Raw genomic sequence first — 27,491 nt, 5'->3', positions numbered from 1 at the left:
AAAGAATACTGTTTAATTTTACACACACACATACACACACACAAAGTATACACACATTCAGTGGAATTCATTTTTATCTGAGTTTCTCTCAGATCAATAACATAAATTGTTGGCACTATTTGTGGCAAACATGTTCATCTGATTTCTCATATTTTGCCTAAAATTATTTTGAACACTGATTAAAATCAATAATTCAAGGCTACATTATTTTAAAGGCTTTGGAGATTATCTTTATAAAACAACTTTAGAAAGTCAGCTTGTTTCAGAGAAAACCTTAACCAGACACTTAGAATAACAGCAAAATATTTTTTGACCATTTCCCCGCCACCCCAACCCCCATGTATTTTCCTGCAGCAGATTTTCTGTTTGATGAGCTGTTAGCCTTATTGGCAGTAGCTTAAATACCTGCACAAAGCAGCTTTCATGGGGAGATCCAATTCTGAACATGTCTATGCATAGTAAATGGTGGCAGCTTTATGATCGTAATTTATTTTAAAAAAGAGCTCTTTAGCAAGATAAAACAATCCATTTCCAAATTGGCACATTGGCTCACTAAACTACTGCTCTAATTCATTTGACATAAACTCCAGGGCTGCTCTCTACTTGTCCCATTTGTCTAAGTTGCTATGGGCTATTATGTCAGGCCTTAGATACTGACATTAGATACTGATGTTCATAGTATAGATAATAAAGGTTGTTTTTGAGTAGAAATACTGGCCAAAGATTTTGGATTAAGGATAGGGTAACATTTTCGATCAGATTTAGCTGATTAAAACTAATGCTCACAGGAAAGACCTAAAGGTTTCACATCTTTAGCTATCTTAACTTGTTCAGCATGCACTGAAAAATTATTTACTTTGATCCATTAATTTGTACAGGATAGTCCCACTGTGTGAAACATAATGTATTTTCATTCATAAGGGGATCCTGGTGTTATGCACTAAAAGTAAGAAAGCAAAGATGAAAGGGAAGAAAACTGAGTGTCCAATTCAGGTAACTCATTTAATAGCCAATAGCAGGTTGCTAATTTTGAAGAAAGGAAAATAGCATCACAAAAGGTTTCCTTAGTTTGGACAATTTAAGGAAATTAACATTCAATCTATCTAACACATAGATTGGATGGGCCAGAAAGAGTTAATCTTCAATCTACATTTAATAAGAGGTCTTATTGGCTATAAATAGCAAGAAATATTGCAACTATTGGATATTAATATGGAAAAACAATTCCAAAAAGAGATTCAGTAAGAAGGAAACATAGGTAATTTTCTATACCAAAATCAATCATGGTATTATCAATGAGAAATGTATATCTCAAAACATTACCTATAACTTTCTCTTTCTCCCCCACCCCCTCTTTATTTCTTCTGGAAGTAGAACCAGGACCTCATACATGATTAGCAAGTGCTCTACCACTCAGCTACATCCCCAGCCTTTTAAAAATATTATGAGACAGGGTCTTACTAGCCTCAGCTTTTGTGTAGCTGGGATTATGGGTGTGTACCACCAAGCCCAGTATTATGAAATCTGTCAACAATTAAAAGGAAAAAAAATATAAGAGAAAATCAAGAGATTCTAAAAAGAAAGCAAAGAATTTTTAAAACAATCAAGAATGACCACACAATTTAGAATAAATGGTCAGGAGAATGGAATGGTGGTGGTGATGTGGTGGGGATCCAGGGAATATGAAAAACAGATTATGGTAAAAATCTTAACTTTTTGGAGAAGGAATAGTAGATTCACAGGAATTTACTGCATTATTAAAATAACTCCAAAACTAAAGTAGTTCATGGGTGAAACAAAGATGAAAATATATCACAGACCTAGATTCAAAATGAAAAAATTTTTGCAAGAAAAAAAAAATTGTTGTAAACTTTGCTAAAAAAACAGCAAAAGTGGTTAAAGGGGTTTGCCCCCCAAATTGAATATGCTAACTAGTTCTGAAATGAGTAATCTAAAACTTGGCAGTTCTGGTCTAAGCCTTACCCTGAATTTTCGTATTTGCACACATTAAACACTCAAAATGAAACTTGGGTGTGGGAACTGTCCCACACTACATCCACCCCAATTCAGATGATTTGTCCCAAGTTCAATGAAGCTCATGTAAACTGAAAACAATGACTTTGGCAGAGCTCTGGTTTAATCTCTTCTTTATAACAGCCCTTATGGCCCAAATTGATCTTCTTTTACCATGCCAGCAATAATAACTGGGATATACTAGGTGCTAAGTACTATTTTAAGACGTCACATTTAATAATTATTTTAATTCTTTCAAAAACCCCATGAAATTGGTGTTATTACCATCTTATTTTACAGAGGGGAAACAAAAATCTGGCTACCTTAAGTGATTTCTTCCATGTTATGCTTACTTCTAGTTAGGAGGGAATGTTACTACTAGGAGGTCTGGATCCAGAACCTGACCTCTTAACCACTATGCTATCCTGTTCTTTGTAGTTGTCTCTTAAACACTGACATCTTATAAACCAGTTGACATTTCTGTTAATGGAAAAAAAACTGATGCTCTTTTACTCAATTATGTAATCATGTAATCTGATTTTTTCACTTTCATGAATCTGGGAGCAACTCAACAAAATGTTTCTGTATATATACTGCTTAAAACACAAAGCAAATTCTCTAGGTATCTGACATCTCAATTGCATTTATCTTATTGTAAGACATTTAGCTAGGCTAAAAACATACCAATGTGCTTAACTTCACTTGTTTGAGCAAACTTCATAATCAAAGATCTTTTTTGACCTTATTTATTTTTATACTTGCATTGTATCATTGTTTCATCACATTGATGAACCATAAAGGCAGAACCATAATAGTACTCCCAATATAGCTTTTACTTTCCTTCCTTTCAGACTGGGGATCGAATCCAGGACCATGTGCACACCAGACAAAAACTCTACCACAGAGCAACATCTCTATCCCTCTGTAAAAATTTATTTTGATATAGGGTTTTGTTAACTTGGCCTGGCTGGCCTCAAACTTGTGATCCTCCTGCCTCAGCCTCCCAAGTAGCTGGGATTATAAGCACATGCACCACCACAGTGGCCCTAACATGCATTTCATTTGTTGGTTGGTTGCTTTTGTTTGGTTTTTATCTTAAAATTCAAATTCCAAGAAGAAACAGAACGAGGGACCTATATTAGGTCACAGGTATACCCCTGGACAGGACAGGGCTGCGGAACTGCACTGACATCCCCAACAGCTGCATGCAATAGGAGAAAGTTCTCAAAAAGGAACATGGAACTCATATTATCAAGAGAAGAAAGAAGGGATATCAGGCAGGCAAAACAGATGTCTTGAATTCTGCTACAAGTTTTCTCCATGTCACTGAATCTAAAACCAAAACTTCTCATTTACATGAGTTATTTTCTTGAGAGCATTCAACAGTGCTGATACTCGATTTGCTGCTGATACCTAATACCCGATACTGTTTTTACTCATCTTCATTGCTCTCTTATTATTCCCAGTGTGTTCTTGGCCTTCTAGGTGTCTCAATATATTTATCTGAATAGCCTTCACTGTGGTTTGGATATGTTCATGTGCTAGAAATTTGGTCCATGATGTAAAGATACTGAAAGATGGTGGGGCCTAGTGGAAGCTGATTAAGTCACCGGGACACAGACCTTGTGAAGGGATTAAAGCTAGTCTCACAGAGTGGCTTAGGTTTCCCAGGAGTGGATTAGTTCCCAGGAGACTCAGCTGATAAAAAGAGAAAGCTCAGTCCCTCTTGGCTCTCTCACTTCTGCTCTCATCATGAGAGTTCTCTCTTATATATGATTCCAACACATGATGCTATATGACATGAGGCCCCTCACTAAAAGCCGATGTCAGTGTCTTGCTCTTGAGCCTCCAAAACCATGATTCAAATTGAACCTCTTTTCCTTATAAAATACCCAATCTTAGGTATTTTGTTACAGCAACTTAAAATGGATTAAGATACATTATTAAAACCTATTACTTCATACTACCTATATAATGCTGGCTACCACATCTTTATTTCCTACTCAGACCTCTCTCAGAAGCTCAAGGTATGTATGTGTGTTTGTGTGTATTTTTCAACTTTCTCCTGGACAGTTTTGCTTGACTATCGAAGACGTGTTCAAGGGCTGGGGATATAGTTCAGTTGTTAGAGGGCTTGCCTCATATGCACAGGGCCCTAGGTACTAATCCCCAGCACTACCAAAAAAAAAAATAAAAAGATGTGTTCAAAAACTGAAATCTCCCTTTGGTTCCCAAGCCTATTTTTCTAACTTCCATCCCAATAAATGGCACTATGAACTATTCCATCATTCATGCTGTATACCTGTGGTTAATCCCAGATTTCTTCCTCTCATCCTGTTTCAGGCCTTGCCTCCTCCCTACCACATCTCATTACAAACACTCATAAAGGTACCAAGTGTTTCAGAATCCACATCTGCAGCTGCTCTCAGTTACCTAATCTTTCTATATATTCCAATCCACTGAGCCCACCTCAACCACAGCAACAATCTCCTGGTTGGTCTGTGTTTCTCGACTCCTCTGATCTGTGTCCCATATTCTACCAATAAAATATAAATGCAATCCTATCTTTTAGGTTAAAGTACAAAGTTCTTTGCTTAGAACAGCAGACCCTTGATGTTTGGTACAAAACATATATCTTTACTCTCACAACCTTCTCTTGTCTTTACAAATTGGGCTCCAAGTGTACAAATCTCCAAGCAGGTCCTTAGCTCTCCGTGGTCTTTTAGACTTCTGTTTCTTCATATATGGTATTCACTCTACATGAAATGCCACTCTCCACTATTAGCTGGTTATTTTTACCTTTCAAACTTAACTCAACATAACTTCCCCTAGAAATTCCTCTTGGAAATCCAGTCTGATTTAAATACCTGTCCTCTGTGCCCCGTGACACTTGCCACACAGTGCTTTAATTGTTGGTTTATTGTTTTTTTTCTTCTAATAGTTGGTAAAAGCCTCAGAGATGGCATTTTGTTTGACTTTCTATGTGAGACACTCTATTCAATGGATCTTTACAATATAACTTACCAAAGGAAATGATGTCACACAATGGAAATAAGACAAAAAAACTAAATAGAAAGTTTGTAAACTCTCAATTATACCTCCATGGTTGTGGAAAACAACCTCCCTTTCCAAAGTAATCCAATGTACAAACCTATGAAATCATAGCTTTCAAGTTGGCTGACTTTCTGGTTCACACTTTGATTTTTGTCTTCTGGCAAGAAGGCAATTAATTACACAGTTTAGTTTTTAAAGCTTTGTCTTCAAGCTGAACAGACGTGAAAAATGAGCATAAAGACAACATAGAAATAAGATAAATAATCTGCCACGAAAACCAATTCATTGTTATCTGTATTTCCTAAACTAAAAGTCATGAAATTCCTCTTCTTTCCTCAAAATCAATCAACATTTATAAAGACTTTTTATTCAACTTCCTAAATATGTTTTTAATGTTCCTCTCAGTGTCTTGTCCCACCACTGCCCCTTCATCTTTTCCTTGGCACTATCACTTTGGGTCTCTCCTCACACTCACACCCTCCTCCAGACAGATGTCAGTCCTCTATTCTACATCGGTGACATCTGTCTTTAAAATACACACATTTGATTAGCCGGTGGTTTCTCATCACTAGGTAATGTTGAGACTTCATTAGTACAAAAGGCTCTGCTTCTGCATCACAGTCTCCTAACTCAGTCTTATTTCCTGCCACTCCTTTAGCTCCAATCATACCCAGTGTCAAAGAATCTGTTAAGGATTCTTTATTCATTCAAGCCTCTGCCCTGTTCTCTGCAAGGAAAGAGCAGCCTTTGTGTCCTGTCAGATACCTGTGACTCTTACCATCTCTCATGCTCATATCAAAACACTATGTCATATAAGCTTTCCTTGTCTTCTCCATCAGGCTACCCCTACATCCATGCTCACAAACTGCAAACACATCTTTATTAACAATTTTGCTTCATTTCATCTTATTATATTTAAAATGTATGTGTTTCCTAGCAGAATGTAAGTATACAAAAGACATTGTGTTCACTTATCTTTAAATTCCCTAAATGTTTCATAGAACTTGGCAAAGAGCAAGCAAGCCCTCAATAAATGTTTTCTGAATGAAGTGGAAGAATGCCTTTTTTTTTTTTCCTTCAGACATTTCCTTAATAGAAGAGCCAATATGGGATGAACTTGTTTTGGAAATGAGATGTTAGGATAAATAACTCTATTAGAAATGAAAACAAAAATTCCCTTTATAGATTTAACAGCAACCATATTAACTGGCAACCCTAACTCCTACCACTAAAAGGGAAAGAAAAGAAGTAGATAATACATAGCAGTAAATGAAGAGAGGGATGGGATAAATATGAATTTTATTGTGGCTCTGCTGAAAAGGAGACCTGGGCCATGTTATGTGTGTATGTGACAAAATTAATGATGAACTTATGTGGTTTCTAAATACAGTTTTCTCTCTCATGGATGTATCAACTCCTACCTCATAAAGTCAACTCTCCATTAAGCAGGTGAATAAAAGAAAAAGGAGATTAATGATGACCCCAAATTATTGTTACAACAAACCTAGAAAAGTATGGTAGAAAATGGCATTCATATTATGGTTAATGTGGTTAAAATGGTATCTAGTATTTAAGAACAAATATTCAACTCTATCCATGACATCAAGAATTATCTTCCTCCTCCACTTCTCCTTGGCTTTCCCTCTTTCTCTGTCCCACTCATTCTCCTCGGTCCCAGCTTTGGCACCACCTATAAAGGGCCTGTGTCTGAAAAGATCCAAGAAATCTGGGAAATAAAGGGCAATACCGAAGTCCCAGTTGTTTACAAGATGTCTTTTTCTCTTCCCAAAATACATTTAACTTTTTTGTCAATAGTAATTCTATGACAGTTTAATGAGCCAAATGTTGGTTATAATTATTTATTTATACCTTACTTTCCTGCAATAATATAAAATCTTTTAGGAGAAACTCTATTTTGATTATTTGGGTATGTATGCCATTTGGAGTTTCATAAATAACTAAATGGAAAAAAAAATAATCAACAGAATGTGCATATTATTCCAATCAAATGTTTGAAAAGTGGGAAAACAGGATAAAGTAGTAGTGATGCCATAAGGGATCTCTGGGAAGCTCTGAAATGCTCCCGATGTCCATGAGTCCCCTGACTTAGGCAACCCTTAAATCCAAAACAGGGTTCTAAGGAGGCCAAGGGAACCTGTACTTCTTAACAGTGGCAAGTGACGACTTTATAGGGGAGGACAGATTTCTGTTTCTTAGTATTTAATGTCCTAAAATGTACTAATTATTTAGGGGGTGTTTACTGTACATCTGATACCATTTACTTCTTACACTATGCCTATGACACTACAGCAGCAGACCAGGGTGGCTGGACTTCACAGCCCACCATTTTATAACCTCTATGCTGTGGGCCCTATGTCATGCTTGCATGCTCAGGCAATAAAAGCTTGCAATACCAAAAAGAGTTCAAATACAAACAAAAATGTTAGTAATATAAAAATAAATGGGCTCAATCATAACAACTAATGGAATTAAATCAGATTCTTTAGATTACAGAACCTATCCTTAATACAAGGAAATATGTAAATTATTTAGAATAACTACAAACATTCAAAATTTTAATTCTCAACTCAACAACAAATAATTTTATAGTTTAATAAAATTTAAAGAAATGAAAAATTTTTATAACAATTATATAATTTATTAGATAGTGATCTAATAAGCACATCCCCATAAAACCCATAAACACATAAACCAAAAAAAACCCATAAATTATCCTCAAGGTACTATATCTAAGCCAATAAAAGAATATTTGTATTTTAAATGTAAGTAAACTACCATTCAATATCAGTCGACCATTTTTTAAAAATATTTATTTTTTAGTTTTAGGAGGACACAATATATTTATTTTATGTTTATGGGGTGCTGAGAATCGAACCCAGTGCCTCATGCATGCTAGGGGTGTGTGCTACCACTTGAGCCACATCCCCAGCCCTTCAGCCAACCATTTTTAAATAAGGATAGAAATATATCAATAAGATTTTTTAATTCATACAAATAATAAAATCAGTATAAAAATATAATTAGGGGGTGGGGTAGTGACTCAGTGGTAGAGTGCTCACCTAGCACGTGTGAGGCACTGGGTTTGATCCTCAGCACCACATTAAAAAAATAAATAAAATAAAGTTATTGTGTCCAACTACAATTAAAAATAAAATATAATATATGTATATATAATTAGTTAGGCAAGACAGAAAGTAGAAATCTAAAGAACTGAAATCCATCATTTTCCTTTGTAAGGCTGACTTACTAAAATTGACTTTTTGTGAGTTGAGACTTATGAATTCGTGAGCCTTAAGGACAACCTTCCTGTCACTGTGTATTGTGGAGATCAGGCTGTTTTGCATAGAGAATGTTTTTTAGGAGGGTGATGGTGTCAAAGTTTAGTCTAAATCATGTTTCACACATGTGAAAGAAAAATTAATAATTTCTCAGATTAATTATAAGATAGATTGGAGAAAATTCAAATTATATCACTGAATATTTTCCCAACACAAGAAATAATGCAAATAAGCAATTCATTCTTTCTGGAGACCTACAGCCTTGTGTGGAACTATTTCTAACGTTTGGTTAGAGAAAACAGCAGCTTCCCTTGGCGTAGTAAAGACTGGCTGCCAGTGTTACATGAATTCAAACATTATCCGAAGTAATTTGGGAGTATCATAAAAACTCAGTAGAGCTTGTTGGCAACGTATGGATGTATCCCAAAGCTCAGCTCATTTCAAGTGTTTAAAAAGATAATCCCATACAAAGTTAATATGATCTAAAATTGAAACAGAGTAAGATTTTATCTTCATGTTGTAGGGTGGAAGGAACTATTTAGCCCATAAAAGACTACAGGAGCAGCACAGGAGGGCATGAAAATCACGACGCTATTGCTACCCACCATGGTGACTCATGACCTGCCCAGCAGCCTCCATGCTGACATTCTGCAGATAGTTGTGGCAGCGTTCCTTGTGCTCCTCCAGTGAACTGCGTTGCTTGTAGCTTCGTCCACAGTAGTTGCACTTGTGAGGTTTACCCACTGCAAAGAGAACAAGGGTAGGATGCTGTGAGGCTCATCCACGTCCAAAGCGAAATTAACAGCTAACTTTTGACAGTTTGGAGGAAGCATTTATATGCTTTTCAGACTTATATCTCTTTCTCCTCCCACATTCCCATTTAGGCAAGAAAAGATAATAAATTTCTACTAAGACAAAATACACTAAGAAGACAGGCAGTTGGTACCTTCAGCAATAGGGGAAATACTGAATCAAAACTCACGTTCTGACTGTATTCCCGACTCTGTGGGACCAATGATCAATTTTCAAATTATCTGACTCTAAACACATTTACACTTACAAAATTATGTCAGCTTTGACTCATTCAAAATACAAATCAGGGGGATCCTAGATACATTTTTTTTGTAAGAGTAGGACATTTTTCTAAAGAAAAATTAAAATGCAACAACTTAAAATGTCATGGTTTAAACAAAAAGAGATTATTCATGGGTACCAAGAAGATTAAAAAGATGCAAGTGGTGAGAAAAAGTACAGATAAAAGAGTTTCTCTTTTCTTTCCACCTTGGTAATGACTATTCACACATGTAAAACTTTGCAGTATATAAGTATATTCTTCCCTACCAGCATGCTTTTATAATACTAAGAATTAGCTAGTAGGTATTGGGGTCAGGATTACTAACAGGAACTATGGAAGCCTGACATATTTAGTTACAATGAAAGTGATATTTTCTAAAACATCTCACATTTGGGAAATGAATTTTCCCATAATAGGGAGCCATTATCTCAGTATAGCTATTAAAATATGTACTGTGACATTCCTGTACAAAACTTTATAAAATTGTAAAAACAACCTCTATGGAAAGAGGTTTTAATGTATGATTATTCATGAGGATTTCACAGAGCGCTTTGACTCTTAGGATTCTTAGTTTTAAATGAATACAGAGCAACAAAAACGCCAGGTGGTCTGTTCCAAAGCCCTCAGTCATAAAACACAGTGTTAATCAGGCCTCATCTCTCATTTGACTCCCACAGGAATTTGAGTTTTGCCAAGAGAAAAGACAGACAACTCTTTCATGACAGAAGATAGCATCCTTAACTCCAGTCACCTTACAAACCCAGGTGATGATACTGGTCACAAGAGAAACTAAAATACTGTAAGAAAGAAAGTACTCAAGGCTACCTGAATGTTTCACTGGACTGATTTTTAAAAACCAAACAAAATCCTTAGGTTGTATTTGAGATCTATACAAAATAAAATAAGTTATTTCATAATTATATATTTTTTGGTAAATTCTCTTAAAAGTTTTTTAAGGCATGATTAGTCATTTAAAAAAATACTAGGCAAAGTGTTTTTCAGAGCCAATAATTTCTGATATTATTCTGACTATTGTACAGAATTATATCACTACAAGAACACAAGAAAATATTTTTAATCAAAACAGTATAAATAATATAAATACATTTATGTGTAATTATAGTCCAAGACATGGAACTACATAATAGAAAGTCCCTGTTTGCTATTAGCAAACTAGAAATAGTAACGAATTTACACTAAATGTGTCTATTAACTGATTAATAATATACACTTATATTGTAGCTAACTAATACTTGTTAGTCCTGTTACCCAGTCTTATGATACCTCTATTTTGCTGTGAATATGTCCTCCTAGATTTCCCCTTATTTCAATTAGCAACATTCATGGCTCCATTCCATTTCTCCTGCCTCCTAACCATCCAGACTCACCACTCCCCTGACAAGGAGGAAAAGGCACTACACTCTTCACTGCTCTCAGTGCATTTTCCACCCACCCATATACTTTACTACTTCTTCCATTTTGTCATGGATGTACTCTGAAACATCACTTCATTCTCTTCATCTCCTCCTTGTTCTTAGTGAGTCCAATGGGGATCTGAGCAAATGTTCTAAAGGTATAGCCTCAATTTTCTCAACTTTTAATTTTCATACTACTCAAACAACTCAAATACTGGGTAACATGTAGGACTTTGACATGCCTTGTAACTATTCCATCTCCAAGAAATTTGCTTTGGGAACACTCTACCTTATCTTCCTATCTTTCAATATAGATTTGAATTGTAACAACACTGTGGAGAAGCTGAAAGGCAAAGTGGAGAACAAATTCTCATGATGCCTAATATTAGGTAAATGACAGCCAGGGGAAGAAGACAGACAATAAATACACAAACAATGTATTACAGATTATGGTTAGTTCTATGGAACAAATGAATAATGTGCTAGTATGACATGGGGACCATATTTAGTGTGAAAAATTTGAACAGGAAACTGTCAGAGATAGGAGCATTTAGGGTGAAACAAAAAAGGAAAAATAGTAGTCAGAAAATTGGGGTAAGGGTTGGGGTGGGTGGAGGAGTAGCATTTCAGAATTTCTAAGAACTGTTATCAATTGTTTTCTTCAAGGTCCACATTCTGCCTGAATACTCTTTGGAAATATTTTTCAAACATCACCTGCAAATGCAATGGCCAACTATCCTCATAAGATCATTTCCTATCAGTTCCTTGATATTATTTCTTAATAGTATCAAGTCCAAGGAGATATTCTTTATAGTTACTCTCTATGTGACAAATTTATCTGCAAATTAGGAGTTCATTTATTTGTAAGTAAATACACATATTTTCTCAACAAATATAACATATATATAGTTATAGGAGAGGACCTGTACTGTAATTTTTGTTTTTATAATGGTTATTATTATACATTCTCATAAAATAAAACACTGTCATTCTGATATTATTGAAACATCTTAAAGTCAATAGCCTCCTAATTACTAAATTCAGTGAACTTTTAGCAATTCTAAAACTTCCTAATTTCTCAGTCACCACCAAACCACCTTGTGTCTTGAATCTCCTTTTTGTTTCTGGAATGCGACTCTGTGCTCGCCTTCACTGGCTTCTCAACCTCTTCCCAATTTGTAGACAAACACGTTCTTCCAGATTTTGGTTTCAGTATAATTTTCTTCCTCTTTGCTCTCTAGATTAAGTCTTCATTTCTAAGAAATATCCACATCATGTGTGGAATGATTCCCTGTTTGTGAACTCCTGCTGGCCACCTACACTCTTCATGATCTTGAGATTCCCTTCCACATAACGTAAACATCTGTTTTGACACATGACATGACAGTTGCTCTATAATGATCCAGTTGATATCTGTTTTTCCCTAGTCCAAACGGGGAGCTCCATAGGACAAAGATGATGTTTTACTTATAAATTAATAATGCTTATCATACTTATTACTAAAAATGTAAGAGAAGATATGTATTTACTGAGTGACTGAAATTCAAAACTATATTACCTACGGCCTTTTAAGTATCATCCCATGGATAGTCCCCTGAAATCAAATTTTGCATCAGATATCTACAATTATCTTCCTCCACAAAACTCCCTCCTTATTCTGATAACAGCCCTTTTGTGTTAGTGTAGCAACTAATCTAATAATCCAAACTCACAATAATGTGGCCACTTTTGTTGCCTCCTATTCTTTTTTTTTTTTAAGAGAGAGTGAGAGAGGAGAGAGAGAGAGAGAGAGAGAGAGAGAGAGAGAGAGAGAGAGAGAGAATTTTAATATTTATTTTTTAGTTATCGGCGGACACAACATCTTTGTTTGTATGTGGTGCTGAGAATCGAACCCGGGCCGCACGCATGCCAGGCGAGCGCGCTACCGCTTGAGCCACCTCCCCTGTTGCCTCCTATTCTTACTTCCAAATATCGCTAGTTTCTGTAAACTCAACTGCTTCAATGTTTTCCAAGTTTATCTCTTCCTTTAAATTTTGGGCTAGCATAATATGTTTCAAATAGGGTTGCTCTTCCTGTGTGTAATTATTTTACCCCCTTCTTGAACACTACCTTCATTGAGGGCAAACTTCTACTGAATAGCTCTATGTGGTTTTCAGCATTCTATGCAAATTGGCCACAAAGCATACCTCCCATCTCAGCAAAATTACCCTGCACTTACACTTCTGAATCTTATGTTTTTTGGGTGTTTTGTTGTTATTGTTTGTTTGTATGTTTCTGAGTGGCTTCATCCAATTTCTGCCTCTTCAAGTCCCCTCCTTCGTTCTCAACAGTCTCTTGAATGCCCTTCCATCTAAAAGTGATCTTTCTTACTAGAGAACTGTGATTGTATTGGCCATTCAAGTGTGGGACACTTTTACTCTTCTACCTTATATTATTTGTGTCTTTTTTGCATGGTATTCATTTTCATCTCCTATATAATATTGTGAGCTACTTGGGAAATTAAATGCTATCATGTACCTTTGTAGCTTCCAAAGAGTTTAAAATGGTGTCTTGTTCATAGAAATAACTTACAAATGGTCTTTTCAAGGATGATATCACTTGGTAACTCTTTAGTTTTATCTCATCAGTTTTTCTTACATCATTTTCTAATTCCAGAAGCAATACATTCATATAAAGTTTTTAAAAATTTACCAAGAAATCAAGTAACTGTATTTGGCATTTCTGAATTATCCTCTTGAATTTTTCTACACATGCAAAGATAAATTTTGTTATAAAACTGGGTTATCTTAAATGCTGTATGTTTTTTTTTACAATATCTTTATTTTGTTCATTTATTTGTATACGGTGCTTAGGGTCGAACCCAGGGTCTCACACATGTGAGGCGAGCGCTCTACCGTTGATCCACAACCCCAGCCCGTATATGCTGTATTTTATAATCTGCTTATTTTATTGAACAATGCATCTTGAAAAATTTCCTGTTATGAAATGGTACTTTTTTCCTGCTAGTAAGTAACAATTTTCTTGTAGATTACAGAATTATGATAATGTGGAATTACTTAATCTGGTTAGTATTCCTAGGCCTTTTAATTTTCAATCTAATGATTATTTTTTTCTTTCTTTCTTTTTTAACCACAGTCATATATGTCCATACTCGGAAAAAAACCCAAAGATACCTAAAAGGAATTTAATGAAATGCATACTTTCCTTCCTGTCTGGCTTCCAACAATTTAATTATCCCAAAAAGCAACCATTTCAACTCCTTCTTCCAGTGATTATATCCATAAATTTCTAACTAATATATAAGTTTTTTGTAATTTATCAGGTTTTGAGATAATATATTGCCTTTCTGTCCTGGTAATTAAAGATTCAGCTCTCTTACAAACATCCTTTCAATTCTCCTTTTCTTTCAATAGTTATATAACAATTTCTGATTAATAGAACAAAAATGAAAATTTCCATTATTAATGAAAATATGAATCATAATATACTACTTGGCTCAACAGTGATTATAGTTCCTTTTTGACAAAACTTTCAATTTTTCCTTGTTAATAATTGTCTTGTTTTTTTTTTTTTTTTTTTTACTTTTCCTTGTGTTTCTGTACCTAGTGCTACTTTTCCCTTCCCCAAATGTTCCCATACCTACTAATAATTTTTCTAAACACTCAAGGGTCTCAGTGCCTCAGGTTCTGTGCCATCCCAACTCCCTTCTTGCCTTTTCACAGCTATCTGCACTTCTTGATCCTAATGAAGTGATGGTACTTTAGGCTTATTATACAACTGTTGTCCTGAGACTGTCTTTGTATTCCCTCATGACTGGCTTCCTTGATTGCCTAATCCCATGTTTTCCTCTCTTTCTTGGCTATAGAATTTCTAGGTTGGAAATCGTTTTCTCTTAACATTTTCAAAGCTTTGTTCCACTGACCTACGAATGTCCCATTTCTTTTAAAAAGTCTGATGCAAATGTAGCTTAATATGTGGGCTGCTTATCTGAAAGCTGTTAGCATCATCCCTTTGTCCTTGATATTCTGAAATTTCTGAAACATGAGCTGTGTCTTTCGTCTAGGGTCTCTAATTTAGATGCTTGCCCTTTAGCTCTCAGGAAATGAAAATGTGTGTGTGTGTGTGTGTGTGTGTGTGTGTGTGTGTATATTGCAGGTATTACAAAATATGTGTGTACACAAAGAACATAAATATACATACAATGTACACATTATTGTAGTTACAGATAGTCTGTGACTATTTCAAATTATATGGTATATAGTATAAGAACCTTAATGCAATTCTTTTAAAAAAACTGGATTCCTAGTTGTTTTTGCACCATCTGTAGAAAACAATATACTTTAAGACTAAAATATTTTTGGTGAAAATCAATTTGCCATGTATTTGGGGGTACTCTGGATTCTATTCCATTATTATTCTATTAATCTTTATGTCAATCCTTAAACCAACAGATCAAGTCTTAACCACTAGTCAGTCTTTAGAGTGTGTAGGGTAAGTCATCTAACTTTGCTTTTTCAAAATTTTTTGGCTACTGAGGTTCTTTGTATCTCAACAGATTCCAGAGTGAGTTTGCCAATATCTACAAAACAAGGCTGCTGGTGTATTTACTGGGATTGTGTTGAAGTGATAGGCTCAATATCAGGAAAAATTATTTAACAGTGGTGATCTATCTCTCCATTTGTTTAGGTCTTCATTAATTTCTCTCAGAAATGCTTAAGAATTTTAAGTGTATAGTTCTTAAAACATATTTAAGTTTCTCTTGAAGTATTTCATACATTTTTGGATGCTCTAGTAAGTGGCACTGAATTCAAATTTTAAACTTTTCATTCTTTCCACATAGAAATACACTCACTTTCTTCTCATCATGTGGAAGAGATATCTGTACTTCCATGTTTACATTTTCCTTGCATTTTAAAGTCTTAGTGAAACTTTTGGGCAGATCCCTTGGTACTTCTATATAGTTGGACATATCATCTAGAATTAAATCACAAATGATCTTAATCATGTTGAGGAAGCTCTTTTCTATTCTATCACTAAATTTTTATTAAAAATTTTTGTGCACAAATGCTCAATTGCATCAAATGCTCTTTGTGTGACTAAAAAGATGATTATACCTTTTTTGCTTTTTTGTTTTTATTAATACAAAGAATTATACTGAATGATTATTGCTGGTGCTAAACAACTGGGATAAATCCTACTTAGTTATATTATTCTTTTTACATAACTACAGGCTTAATTTGATAAATTTTTATTAAGGATCATTGTTATGTCTTATTAAGGATCATCTATGTTCAACAGGGTTACAAGATACAGTTTTCATATTTTGTAGTGTCTTCGATTTGGTATCAGGGTAATGTCAAACCCATGAAATTCATTTGAGAGTACTCCTTCCTCTTCTATTGTCTGGAAGAATCTGTTTCGAAAGTGTTTCCCCTAAATTACGCTTTTCACTAAATGTTTGACAGAATTTATCAGTGTAGTCATATGGACTTTACTGTGTTGGAAGGTGTTAAATTTCAATTTCAATTCTTAGAATAAATATAACTCTATTCAAAGTATCTATTTCTTCATGAGTACACTTTGATAATTTCTATCTTTTAAGAAATTTACTCAGTGCATCTATTTGAATTTATTGACATAAAATTGTTCACAATATTCCTGCATTATGCTTCCAATGCCCTTAGGATTTAAAATGATGTTCCATTTCCATATTACCCTCGCAAAAACCCTACATTAACGAAAATTGAAGATATAATCTGTCGGAGATGTAGATATAGACTATTGACCTGAGGAATAAGGTACAAATTGAAGTTTTAGAAAACAAAACAAAACACTTGATGATGCTGCCAACTATTCAATTAGAAAAAAAAGTTGCTGGCATTTACTAGTATTTTTCCTGTCTCTATAAGGAATTAGAATTAGAAATAAAGAAATAGCTATTCCTATACTCTTAGAGTGCCCACATAACTCCCAGAAGAACAAGTCAAATGGCCATAAGAATACTGAAACAGGAATGTTTACCATAAGTTCATAAGGTGTTATGAAGATATATAGCACAATCAAGCCATGTCAGCCTTGTTCACTTATATTTTCTTGAAATAGGTCACTTCAAGAGTTTTCCTAGTGAACCTATAAAACAAATTACAATAGTACTAATATATTTGGTAAATGTTTTATTCTTTATATAGATGTATGTATGTTTAAACATATAAAAACATACAAAGAAACATCCATATACAGAAAACATATTTACCACTTTTCATGACACATAAAATCAGCCCCAGAGCATTATGCATATATTATGTTCCTTTTCCTTTAATAAAATTAAATGTATATACTTTCTCAAAATGGACTTTTAATATTTTATTTTAATTCATAATTGCTTATGGAATTATAAATCAATCTGAAGAAAGATGAGCATTAACATATGGCACATTTTTTTTTTGTTTTTATCTATAAGTTTTACTCTTTGAGTTAGTGGTCTATTTTATGGTATAGACTTTGTGTAAAAATAAAAAATAAAGTTTTGTTTTGAACACAGGGCACTTAACCATTGAGCCACATCCCTAACCCTTCTTTTTGTTTTTCATTTCGAGACAGGGTCTCACGAAGTTGTTGAGGGCCTCTCTAAGTTGCTGAGGCTGGCTTTGAACTTGCAATCCTTCTGCTTCAGCCTCCTGAGCCACTGGGATTACAGGTGCATGCCACCATGCCCAGCAAATTTTAAGGCTTTTAATCTCTATTGCTATACTGCTGACTCAGAAAAAATCTTGCAAATTAATATTTATATGAGAGATATATGAAAGAACCATTTCACCATACTGTCATTAACAGAAAGCTCTCATTAAAACAGTAAATTCTAACATGCTAAATCTATGTCCAAACAACAAACTTTGGGGTACTGAAGTAAATTCTTAGGTAGAGAACATATGATACTTTCCATTTTTGAGGGAAATAATAAACACCTCTCAGATAACTAAAAACTACTTGCTCAGTTTCAACACCACAGCATACTACATTCTTTTCAAAGATGTTGCATTTTTGTGAAGTTAGGTTTTAACTGCTGGTATAATACAATGTAACTACTATGTAAAATTCAACATGGAATAAGAAAAAAAGAGTGACATTATACAAACTATTTCCAAGGTTTGGGGAGTTGTACAATGCCCAAGGCACATGACCTTACTTATAATTAATCTTGGCTACTTAAGAATGAAATAAAAATATCATTTTGTTTCCCAATTTATATTTTTTAAAAATGGCCATAAGATTGTAAGAATACAATTGTTTGGAGCTGACTACTTATTAAATGAAACTATTAGGTATTTCTTTTAGGCCTAAAAAAACCCTGGTAATTACTAAAATATTAAGGACACAGTAAACCAAGAAATTCTGGGAACCTCAGTGCTAGGCAACCCAATATAATTTGTCATCAGTGAAACTAAACATTAAACAAAAACTTTATTAGCCATTTGTATGCCAACCTTTCAAATTATCTATTCAATAACTTCATCTACTTATTAATTATTGTCTTAGTGCTAATTATCTTATCAATTTGTTCAATCTCTATATGTGTTAATGCTAATAACTTTTGGACTTGTTTTGAATAAATATTTAACTCCAGCATTTTTTGAGGTTTAGAGATTTTTAATTTTCAAGTGGTGAAAAACTTGGTATTTTCCCCCATTGTGATTTATTTTACCCTTATAAGTTTTAAAATTCTCATAGAGAATTTTTGAGAAACATTCACAGTACTTTTTTTCCTAAATCCTTATCCTTAGAAGTTTTAATGACTCTAATTTTTTTTTTTTTAAGTGGGGGATTGAACCTGAAGGATGTGGAAAATGAAAATCCCCGAAACTGTCCAACCCAGAGGAGGAGGGTGAAGGAAGGTAATCATTAATCCTGTCCCAGTAAATCCTATCCTAGTAACAGTGGGCCATGAGGGAAAAAAAAAAAGCAAATATTCATCCCTTTCTGGGTTCGATCCCCAGAATCTCCACCAAAAGCAAACATTCACCCCTTCCCAACAACAATGTGTCCTGAACACGAAGAAGGCAGATATTGAATGCTGGGCCCTGGACTTTCACCCTCTCCCACTGCAGATGAGTCCTGGAAGGAGAAAAGCAAATAGTGAAGCTCTGGGTAACAATGGATCCCAGAGGAAGAAGTTAAACAGTGAACTGCGCTTTCATCCCTTCCCAGTAACAATGAGTTTCGGACTTTTTACAACTTCTTTCCAGACTGTCCAAATCAACTTGTCCTGCTTCAGTCTCCAATAATTACGTCACTCTCACTGTAAACTATTAGACTCCTTCTGTAACTGGGGGACATTTGTCACCCCCAAAATGAGCTCCTCTGATACATGACTGATTGACTCTGCTGCTGAATAAAGGAAAGCTTACTAATCCATTTGAGGTCTGCTCCCATTTTGGATTATTTGTGCTTACAGAACCCAAGGGTGTTCAACAAATAAGCCACAGACCCAGCTCTATTTATTTATTTATTTTCCAATTTTGAGACAGGATCTCACAAGGTTGCTTAGTCTTAAAGCCTTGCTAAATAGCTGAGCCTGGCTTTGAACCTGTAATCCTCCTGCCTCAGCCTCCAAGCTGCTGGGATTACAGGTGTGTGCCACCATGCCTGACTCTAAATTTTTAAAAATAAAGTTGTCAAGTGGGAAGAGAACATTTTGGAAAGGAAACAGATCCATATAGTGAGCTATTTTTCAAAGAGAATTCCTGTTATACTAAATCATATCAGTATAATTAAGTGTCAGTCAAAAATTATCACAGTCAAATATTATCTAAGAAGAGTTTATCAGTGCAGTTGGGGGTTAGGGGAATAACATTAAATGTTTAAGTGAGTCTGTAAAAAGTTATATTTAAGGGAAATTTCTTAAGAGATTCACAGTGTACATGAGTATATCAAAGGTTCTTTTGGATGTTTACAATCCTTGTAACAAAACAAGACAGTAAGCAAACAAACTCATTTAACCCAGTGTTTCCCAAAATTATAATAAATGCAACAATTTTTTCTATTTTAATAACTATTAATTTCCCAAGTAGGCAATTTTTTTGCGTGTGAATGTGTTTTGAGAGATTGTGCCCTATGATAGCAAAATAGGCACATACTGCCAACATTAAGGCATTTTCTTTCTTTTTTACAGTATTTGCCAAGTGTTGAGCAAGGACTAGAGTTCCTTCAGCACTCTTTTAATGTGTGTTTACTGAATGCCATCAGTGTGCCATGTTCTAGGTGCTATGGATTCAGCAGTAATCAAGGCAGGTGCTGCCTCTGTGTTCAAAGAGCTAACTTCTCACCCATTCCAACATTTCCATTATACTATAATAAAATAACACTGATTTTTCAAATTAAATTTAAAACCTTACAAAGCTCACAAATGCCATGGGAAATTGTATATAAAAGTATGTGTGACACTTTTAAATTTAAAAAAAAGCACAGATATTTTAAAGCTAAAGAACCTACTTTTTATTTGTAGCTCCCTGTGGGAAAAAAAGGCACAATTTAGAAATGAAAAAGATCCGTGTAAGATTGTTGGCATGTACTTTTCTATCACTTTAATTAACATATTTCCTCAGATTTCTTGAACTGGATGACTAAGGTAAGAAAGCAAAATTGAATGTAACAAAGTATACACTGTAAGATATTTGGGCAGTGCAAGTTATGCTTTCCATACTCTTCCTTATCACATAGATGTAATTTTATTCTTTATTTTTATATTTCCTAATAAAATAATTACTGAAAACAATGAACAGAGATATATTCTTAAATATCTCAATAAATTTGCCTCTGTTTATAATATATATGTGCCAATTGTTCATTCATACAACACATATTTACCAGCTACCTAAAATATGGTGTATATAATCATAATAACTAAAATCATAAACTACTGAATTCAGACAGATGCCCACGTCTTTCATGGTTACTATAATATTAATTATTTAACTGGTAAAAGTAGGAAAAGAATCTAGAGAAATTATAAAGGTGCAAAACCTTAGAATGGGGCAAGAAGAAGGTACGGTAAAATCTAAGACAAAAGACACACTGCTTCCTTATCACAAATAGGCAAAACATTTACAAGTCAGGGCAATAAAAAGAAATAAAAAGGCTAGTAAAAACTTTCTAGGCATATAAAATAAATAATCCAACCACATAATCTCTTCCTTTTTGATGTAATTTCTATTTTTTAAAATACTTTTCCTCATGTGACTTGGCAATATTATAATAACCTATACGTAAGCAGAACAGTTGGGCAGCACAGAGGTCCAAAAATAATCTTTTTGGAAGCAGATAACTTTCTCTAATTAATGGGTTATTCATATAGTATACAGAATATATATGTACATATATAGAATGTGCTTTCTTTCTTGGATTTCAAATTCTAGCCACAATGCCCACTGCAGTTAAGTGTTAGGTTAAATTAAATGTGGAAACAGTTGTACCTAACACAGAGCATTTCTGTGAAAAAAAATTTTAAATGCATATGGGAGATTTAAGGCACAGAACATATAGTCAATAAAAGGCAATTGTTTTTTCCCCTGTAGCAGTCATCACCTTCTAATGTACAAAATAGATTAATGATTTATTATGTTTACTGACTATTGCCCATCTCCCCTCATTAGCATTGGAAGTTTCACAAGGGAAAGATCTTTTTTCTTCCCAGGTGTATCTCAAGTGTCTAGAAAAATGCCTACTACCTAAGATACTTGAGGAATATGTGTTCAGTGAATAAATGTTATTTCCTAGTTAGAACTGTTTTGAGGATTTTCAACAGGGGGAGAAAGGCTATTACTCATCCGTGCTGTGTTTATTGTGCTAAAGTGAGTGAAAAGAACATCATTGAGCTCCATCTAATTTCATAAGACAAAATATCTGCAAATCTATTTGTTTTTGTGGTATACAAACTTGAAAACTGTGCATTAACTGACCCTAAAAAAAATTAGAACAGGTTAATATTTCTGGTTTTTTTGGGGGGTGGGGTTTTTTAGAACAAGTAGATTATACCTGAGAGTCCTCTTCATTCAGTACTCAAGAAAGTTGTTTTTTGTTGTGTTTTGTTTTGGTACTGAAGATTTAACCCAGGGACTCTTTTACCAGTGAGCCACATCCCTAGCCATGCCTCCCTTCTTTTTTTTTTTTTTTTAAGAAAGAGAGAGAGAATTTCAATATTCATTTCTCAGTTTTCGACGGACACAACACCGGGCCGCACGCACGCCAAGTGAGTGTGCTACGGCTTGAGCCACATCCCCAGCCCCCTCCCTTCTTTTTTAAAATGTTGAGACAAGGTCTCATTAAGTTGCTTAGGGCCTTGCTAAATTGCTAATGCTGGTCTTGAACTTGTTATCCCCCTATCTCAGCCTCGGGAGCCATTGGAATTACTGGCATGCTCCACCATGCCTGGAAAGATTTTTTTGATTATTATGTTACACACACAGTTCCCAGAGCTCAAAATACATTAATAGATAAGACAGAGGAGGTCCCTGATCGAACATAGCTTATGTTTGAGAAGGGGGAGATAGGTGATTGCTCAACTAAAACCTAAGATAACTCCAGATTCTGATTTGAACTTTTGAAGACACTGAGATATGGATAGGAAAAAGGAGGGTAACCAGGAAGATGCTTTAGGTGTGGTGTCAATGGGAGCCACTGTTTACAAGGACATAGTGTTGGAGCCAATATCTGAGGGATAATAAAGTAGTCATGCAAAAAACTGGGAAAAGCTGAAGCTTGTGACTTTTATGCTCATCTATCACTGCAAAATCCCAAGGGTAGGAAAGAACAAAGGAGCCTCCAGTGGCAAAGAACATAAAGATGAGGGATAGAGTGGTATGCAATCAGATAAGAGAGTTGGGAAGAACTTCCATGGCCATGATAAGTAGTTTGATTTTATTTCAAGGGCAATGGAAAGCCATTAAAAGATTTTAAGCAGAGAAGTGACATGATTTAAATTGAGTTTTAAAATAACATTCTGGCTGTTACATAGAGAATAGATTGGAAAGCAGGTGTATAGCAGCTGAACACATGGGCTTTGGAGTCAGGGAGATAAGAGTTTATAGCCCAGCTTTTCATAAGTTCATTGGATTTACACAAAATACGCACCTCTCCTTAAAATGGCAAGTTTTTAATAATAACAAAGTACTCTCACAAAGACAATTCATACTTTTATAGATTTATCTATTTTGTTCTAAACTTTTATGTGTCCTTGAGCATTACAAATTATTTTTCTTTATAAGAGCATGATACAATTATTTAGATTTATTATGGTGTGTATGTGTGTGTGTGTACACGCGTGCACGCGCACGCACATGTATGTCTCTAAAATCCAACCAAATAATCACTGTTGGCAAGCAGGAAAGAAAAGAAAAAGAAGGTAAATTGTATTTTCCTATGTATAATATGTAAAATTATATAGATTATGGGTACATTAGATAATCTTTCTCTTTAAACTTGACTTACTTAATTGTAAAATAAGGCCCTTAAAATGATGCTTGTACGGGCTGGGGTGTAGCTCAGTGTCACAACACTTACCTAAGCACACATGAGGCCTTGGGTTTGATCCCCAGAACTGACAAAAAATGATTGTTACAAAGCAACCACTTATTAAATATTAGTTACAATTTAAAAATTTATAATGGACTAATGTTTATTATCTACTAGAAAACACACCTAACTACTACTGACCTCCATTCATCTCAAACTTTCTAGTCAATGTAAGAATATTCAGCTAAAAGCATCCACCCAGCCATCCACTCAAACCATCCATCAATACAGTATGGAAGGGACAGAGATACAAAATAGAACAGGGTAGCTCTTCATTTGAGATGCTGAAGACTATCCACACCAACATCTCTGCATGTGAAAAACAGCTAACAAACTTTGGAATCAGAACGATGTCTGCAGAACATTTAGGATAATGAGAAAGAAGCCAAGAATCTTAGCTTCTTCTCTAGAACCGAAAATAGAATTGATCTAATAAATATCTTTACACCAAAGTGGCAAAGCCACTTGGAACAAATATGCATTATGGAAGACGATTTCTTGTAAAAACAAAATCCTCTAGAAATAAGGATCTAAGATTTAAAGAACCATGACTACTGCTCTGAGAAGAAGAGGTGGAATATACTATTCATTTTTAATGTGTTTATAAAAAATATATAAAATAGAGTAGATATGCAATGATTATTTCTCTGGGATTAAAAAAAATAGATATTCTACAGGATAGAAATCACATGGATTGTCTTACTAGCTTGCCTGACTGAAAGTAGCTTTTGTATCCTGGTCAAATTCCAAGGAGCAAGGACTTAAATTGTATTTTCAGAGTCAGAAATAAACATACTAGTCCCATCTCTTTTCTTCAGTGTTTATCACAAAACTTACAGCAGGGCATCACTATTATAACTTGATGGATGAAATCAGCATAGTTCCGTTATGTCAACCACGTGTGCAACTGACACTCTTGTGTAATTATCAATGTACCCCATTTCCATCAACCACTTCCAGGAAGGAAAGGAGGGGCAGAAGGTGGGGAAAGTTCATACTTGGGAGATCACCCAGAAAGCTGGCCAAGTGCCAGGTCTAAAATCAGTTTAAAACAGTTCCTTCTCATAGTAGCCTGCAGGACAAATTAAACTATGCTTAGTGCACCATTTACTGTTACAACTGAGCTGTGCTAGCTTCAGTTTCTAAGACAGCAAAATTTGACCCAATGTACTTATCATTATATTGGGTCCATGGATTTGTACTTTTTTAAAAGGTCACCTTAACAAATCTGGTTCAAAAGTCATAATTGTCCAGTTACAAAATTCTATTAATATGAAAATACTTGATGATAAGAATCTTTTGGCCAAATGGATAATTTTAAAATATTTTTATTTCTCATTCATTTTACAAAATAATCAGTGCTATTAATAGCTAAATGTCTGTAAACTGTAGCAATCCATGTTACACAAAACATCTGCATATAATATCAACTGATGGACACTATGCACTTTTTTGTGGTAGTCACCACAATAACCAAAATGAAGGAATGTTGAAGCAAATGGTTGAAGGATTAGAGGGAGGAAGGGAGGAAGGAAAGAAGAAAGGGAGGGAGGAAGGGAGGGAGGGAGAAAGGGGGAGGAGACAGAGAGAGAAAGAGAGAGAGAGAGAGAGAGAGACAGACAGACAGACAGACACACCATGAAACCAGAGAGAAGGGAAGATAATTTAAACAGAATGAGATGGAAATTTGGCCCATTATAAAAGAGAATGAATGACTACAGAGAAAACACTTTAGTTTATGGAATTTCTTTCTGATCAGTCAGATATTTATTGAAATGATGTGTTTGTGGTAATAACATTCTTAGTAAGAAATTATAAGGTTTATGTTTGATAGTATATCACTCTCATGATAAATTAACACACTACTTCATGAAATTTAAAACTATCAAAGTATGTTACCTGCATGTAGAATATGCTACAATGAAATTTATTATTCTGTATAATTAAAATGAACTAATATTAAAAAAACAAAACTAAAAAACAATTGACATTGTTTCTTTAATAAAGTGGACAAAGGTTAGCTCTATCTCACTCTAAGCCAGATAGTGCTTTCGAATTTTAAGAAATTTGAAGATGTGGAAAAGGCTGCTTTGTCTTTAAAAATTTCTCTTTAAAAATGCCTTAAAGATGCTTGATGGTTCATGTCACCTTATACTAATAGTAACTGTGCCAACATATAGAAAAGTAGAATAGATCATCATATTTAATTTCATAGGGATTATCTCATGATATGTAAGGGCATAAATGAACAAAAAACATAAAGTAGGGGTTAAAAAAGGAAAATAAAAACAGACAATATCTGTACTATTTCATAGGTATGTTTTTAAAAATCAATATTAAGAATAAACACTCAATGTAATTCTATTCTTCCCTACCCCCAACACTTACTGTGAGTTAATATCTGCATATCAGAGAAAACATCTGGCCTTTGGTTTTTTTGGGATTGGCTTATTTTGCTTACCATGATATTTTCCAGTTCCATCCATTTACCAGCAAATGCCATAATTTCATTCTTTTTTAAGGCTGAGTAATACTCTGTTGTGTATATATACCACATTTTCTTTATCCATTCATCTGTTGAAGGCACCTAGGGTGGTTCCATCATTTAGCTATTGTGAGTTGAGTCGTTATAAACATTGATGTGGCTGCATCATTATAATATGCTTATTTTAAGTCCTTTGGGTTTAAACCAAGGAGTGGAATAGCTGGGTCAAATGATGGTTCCATTTTAGATTACGTAGAGGGCAGTGAAGGGTAGGGAGGGGCAATGGGCATAGGAACAATGGTAGAATGAATCAGACATCATTACCCTATATACATATATGACTACACAATCAGTGGGATTCTATATTATGTACAACCAGAAAAATGAGAAATTGTACTCTATTTATGTGTGTTATATCATAGTGCATTCTAATGACATGTATAACTAATTACAACAAATTTTAAAAAATAATAAGCATTCACTAATTTATTCCGAGGAGAATAAAAATTAAAAAAATAAGCATTCACTAATTTTTGTGGAGAAAATATAGGATGTGGAATAACAGGGACACAAAGAATCAAGATAGTTCTTATTTAATAAATAAAAAATGTACAATAGGGAGGAAGCTGTGTTGTTTTAATAGATTGGTATTTTTATGGTATATTCAGTCCAGTTCCTTTTTATAGGACAAAATAGTTTTTAATTGACAATTAGACCAAAAAAACCAAACATTTTAAATTGAAAATTGCCAAACACTGAATAGGTCACAAAGTACTGTTGTACAAAAAATCAACATTCCTGAATTAATTGGAAACAAATTAGATATCTATTTAGAATAATTTAGGTTTATTGATACTAAATCAAAGAACTTCAGCAGTGGAGGGTTCCTCAAATCATTCTTACTCCAGGGTTACATGATAAAGATATATCATATAAATAATTGTACCAAGTATTTTTAAGTTATTCATATAAAGAATTACTAATATCATTTAATTGAAAGCTAAGGTAACAAGTATGTTAGGTATTATTTTGATTAATAGGCATTCAGGGCTTAATTAAAATACGATTTTCCTTTGAGTACTGGGTATAATAAGACATCTAAAAGGAGCAAAATTAATTTGTACAAAGCTCACTAATCAATTTCTAGGAATGAAAGGACTAATCACTTGTTAAAATGAAAATCTAAGAGGCAAAACTAATAAAAATCACTTTTGTAGCAGAAGTACTGATTCACTGACTTGTTACTAAAAAGTCACATAAACACTATTATAAACATAAATCAAATTAGATGGTTATCTTAAGGGTAGTGAGTAGCAAGAGTTTAAATATGGACTAGTACTTCTTCAGTTTCCTACAAGTTTTTTATACAATATATATCTGGGGCATATTTTTAAAAGAGAAGTTCATTTTCACATTGGGATGAAATCTTGACTGTGATTCTCAACTGATAACACTGTTGATAATATATTTTAATTGTTCATTTCTTTCCCCTCTTCTTTTTCATTTAATATATGCCCTTCAATAGATGAATGGATTAAAAAAATGTGGCATTTATACACAATGGAGTATTACTCAGCACTAAA

The 27,491-nt window shown here is 34.2% G+C and overlaps 1 protein-coding gene across 2 annotated transcripts in view; it reads right to left on the bottom strand.

Moving 5' to 3' along the window:
* Nucleotides 1-27,491, bottom strand: part of Ikzf2 (IKAROS family zinc finger 2) — a 143,747-nt gene that overhangs the window by 6,694 nt on the left and 109,562 nt on the right. For both annotated transcript variants that reach the window (XM_076865689.2, XM_076865688.2), the window contains exon 6: nt 8,972-9,109. In XM_076865689.2, coding sequence (XP_076721804.1) covers nt 8,972-9,109 — 138 coding nt within the window. The remainder of the gene's footprint in view (nt 1-8,971; nt 9,110-27,491) is intronic.

This window comes from Callospermophilus lateralis, chromosome 9, assembly GCF_048772815.1.
Source record: "Callospermophilus lateralis isolate mCalLat2 chromosome 9, mCalLat2.hap1, whole genome shotgun sequence".
Classification (NCBI taxonomy): domain Eukaryota; kingdom Metazoa; phylum Chordata; class Mammalia; order Rodentia; family Sciuridae; genus Callospermophilus; species Callospermophilus lateralis.
Note: the sequence above shows the minus strand (reverse complement) of the source record. Positions and strands in the feature narration are given on the sequence as shown.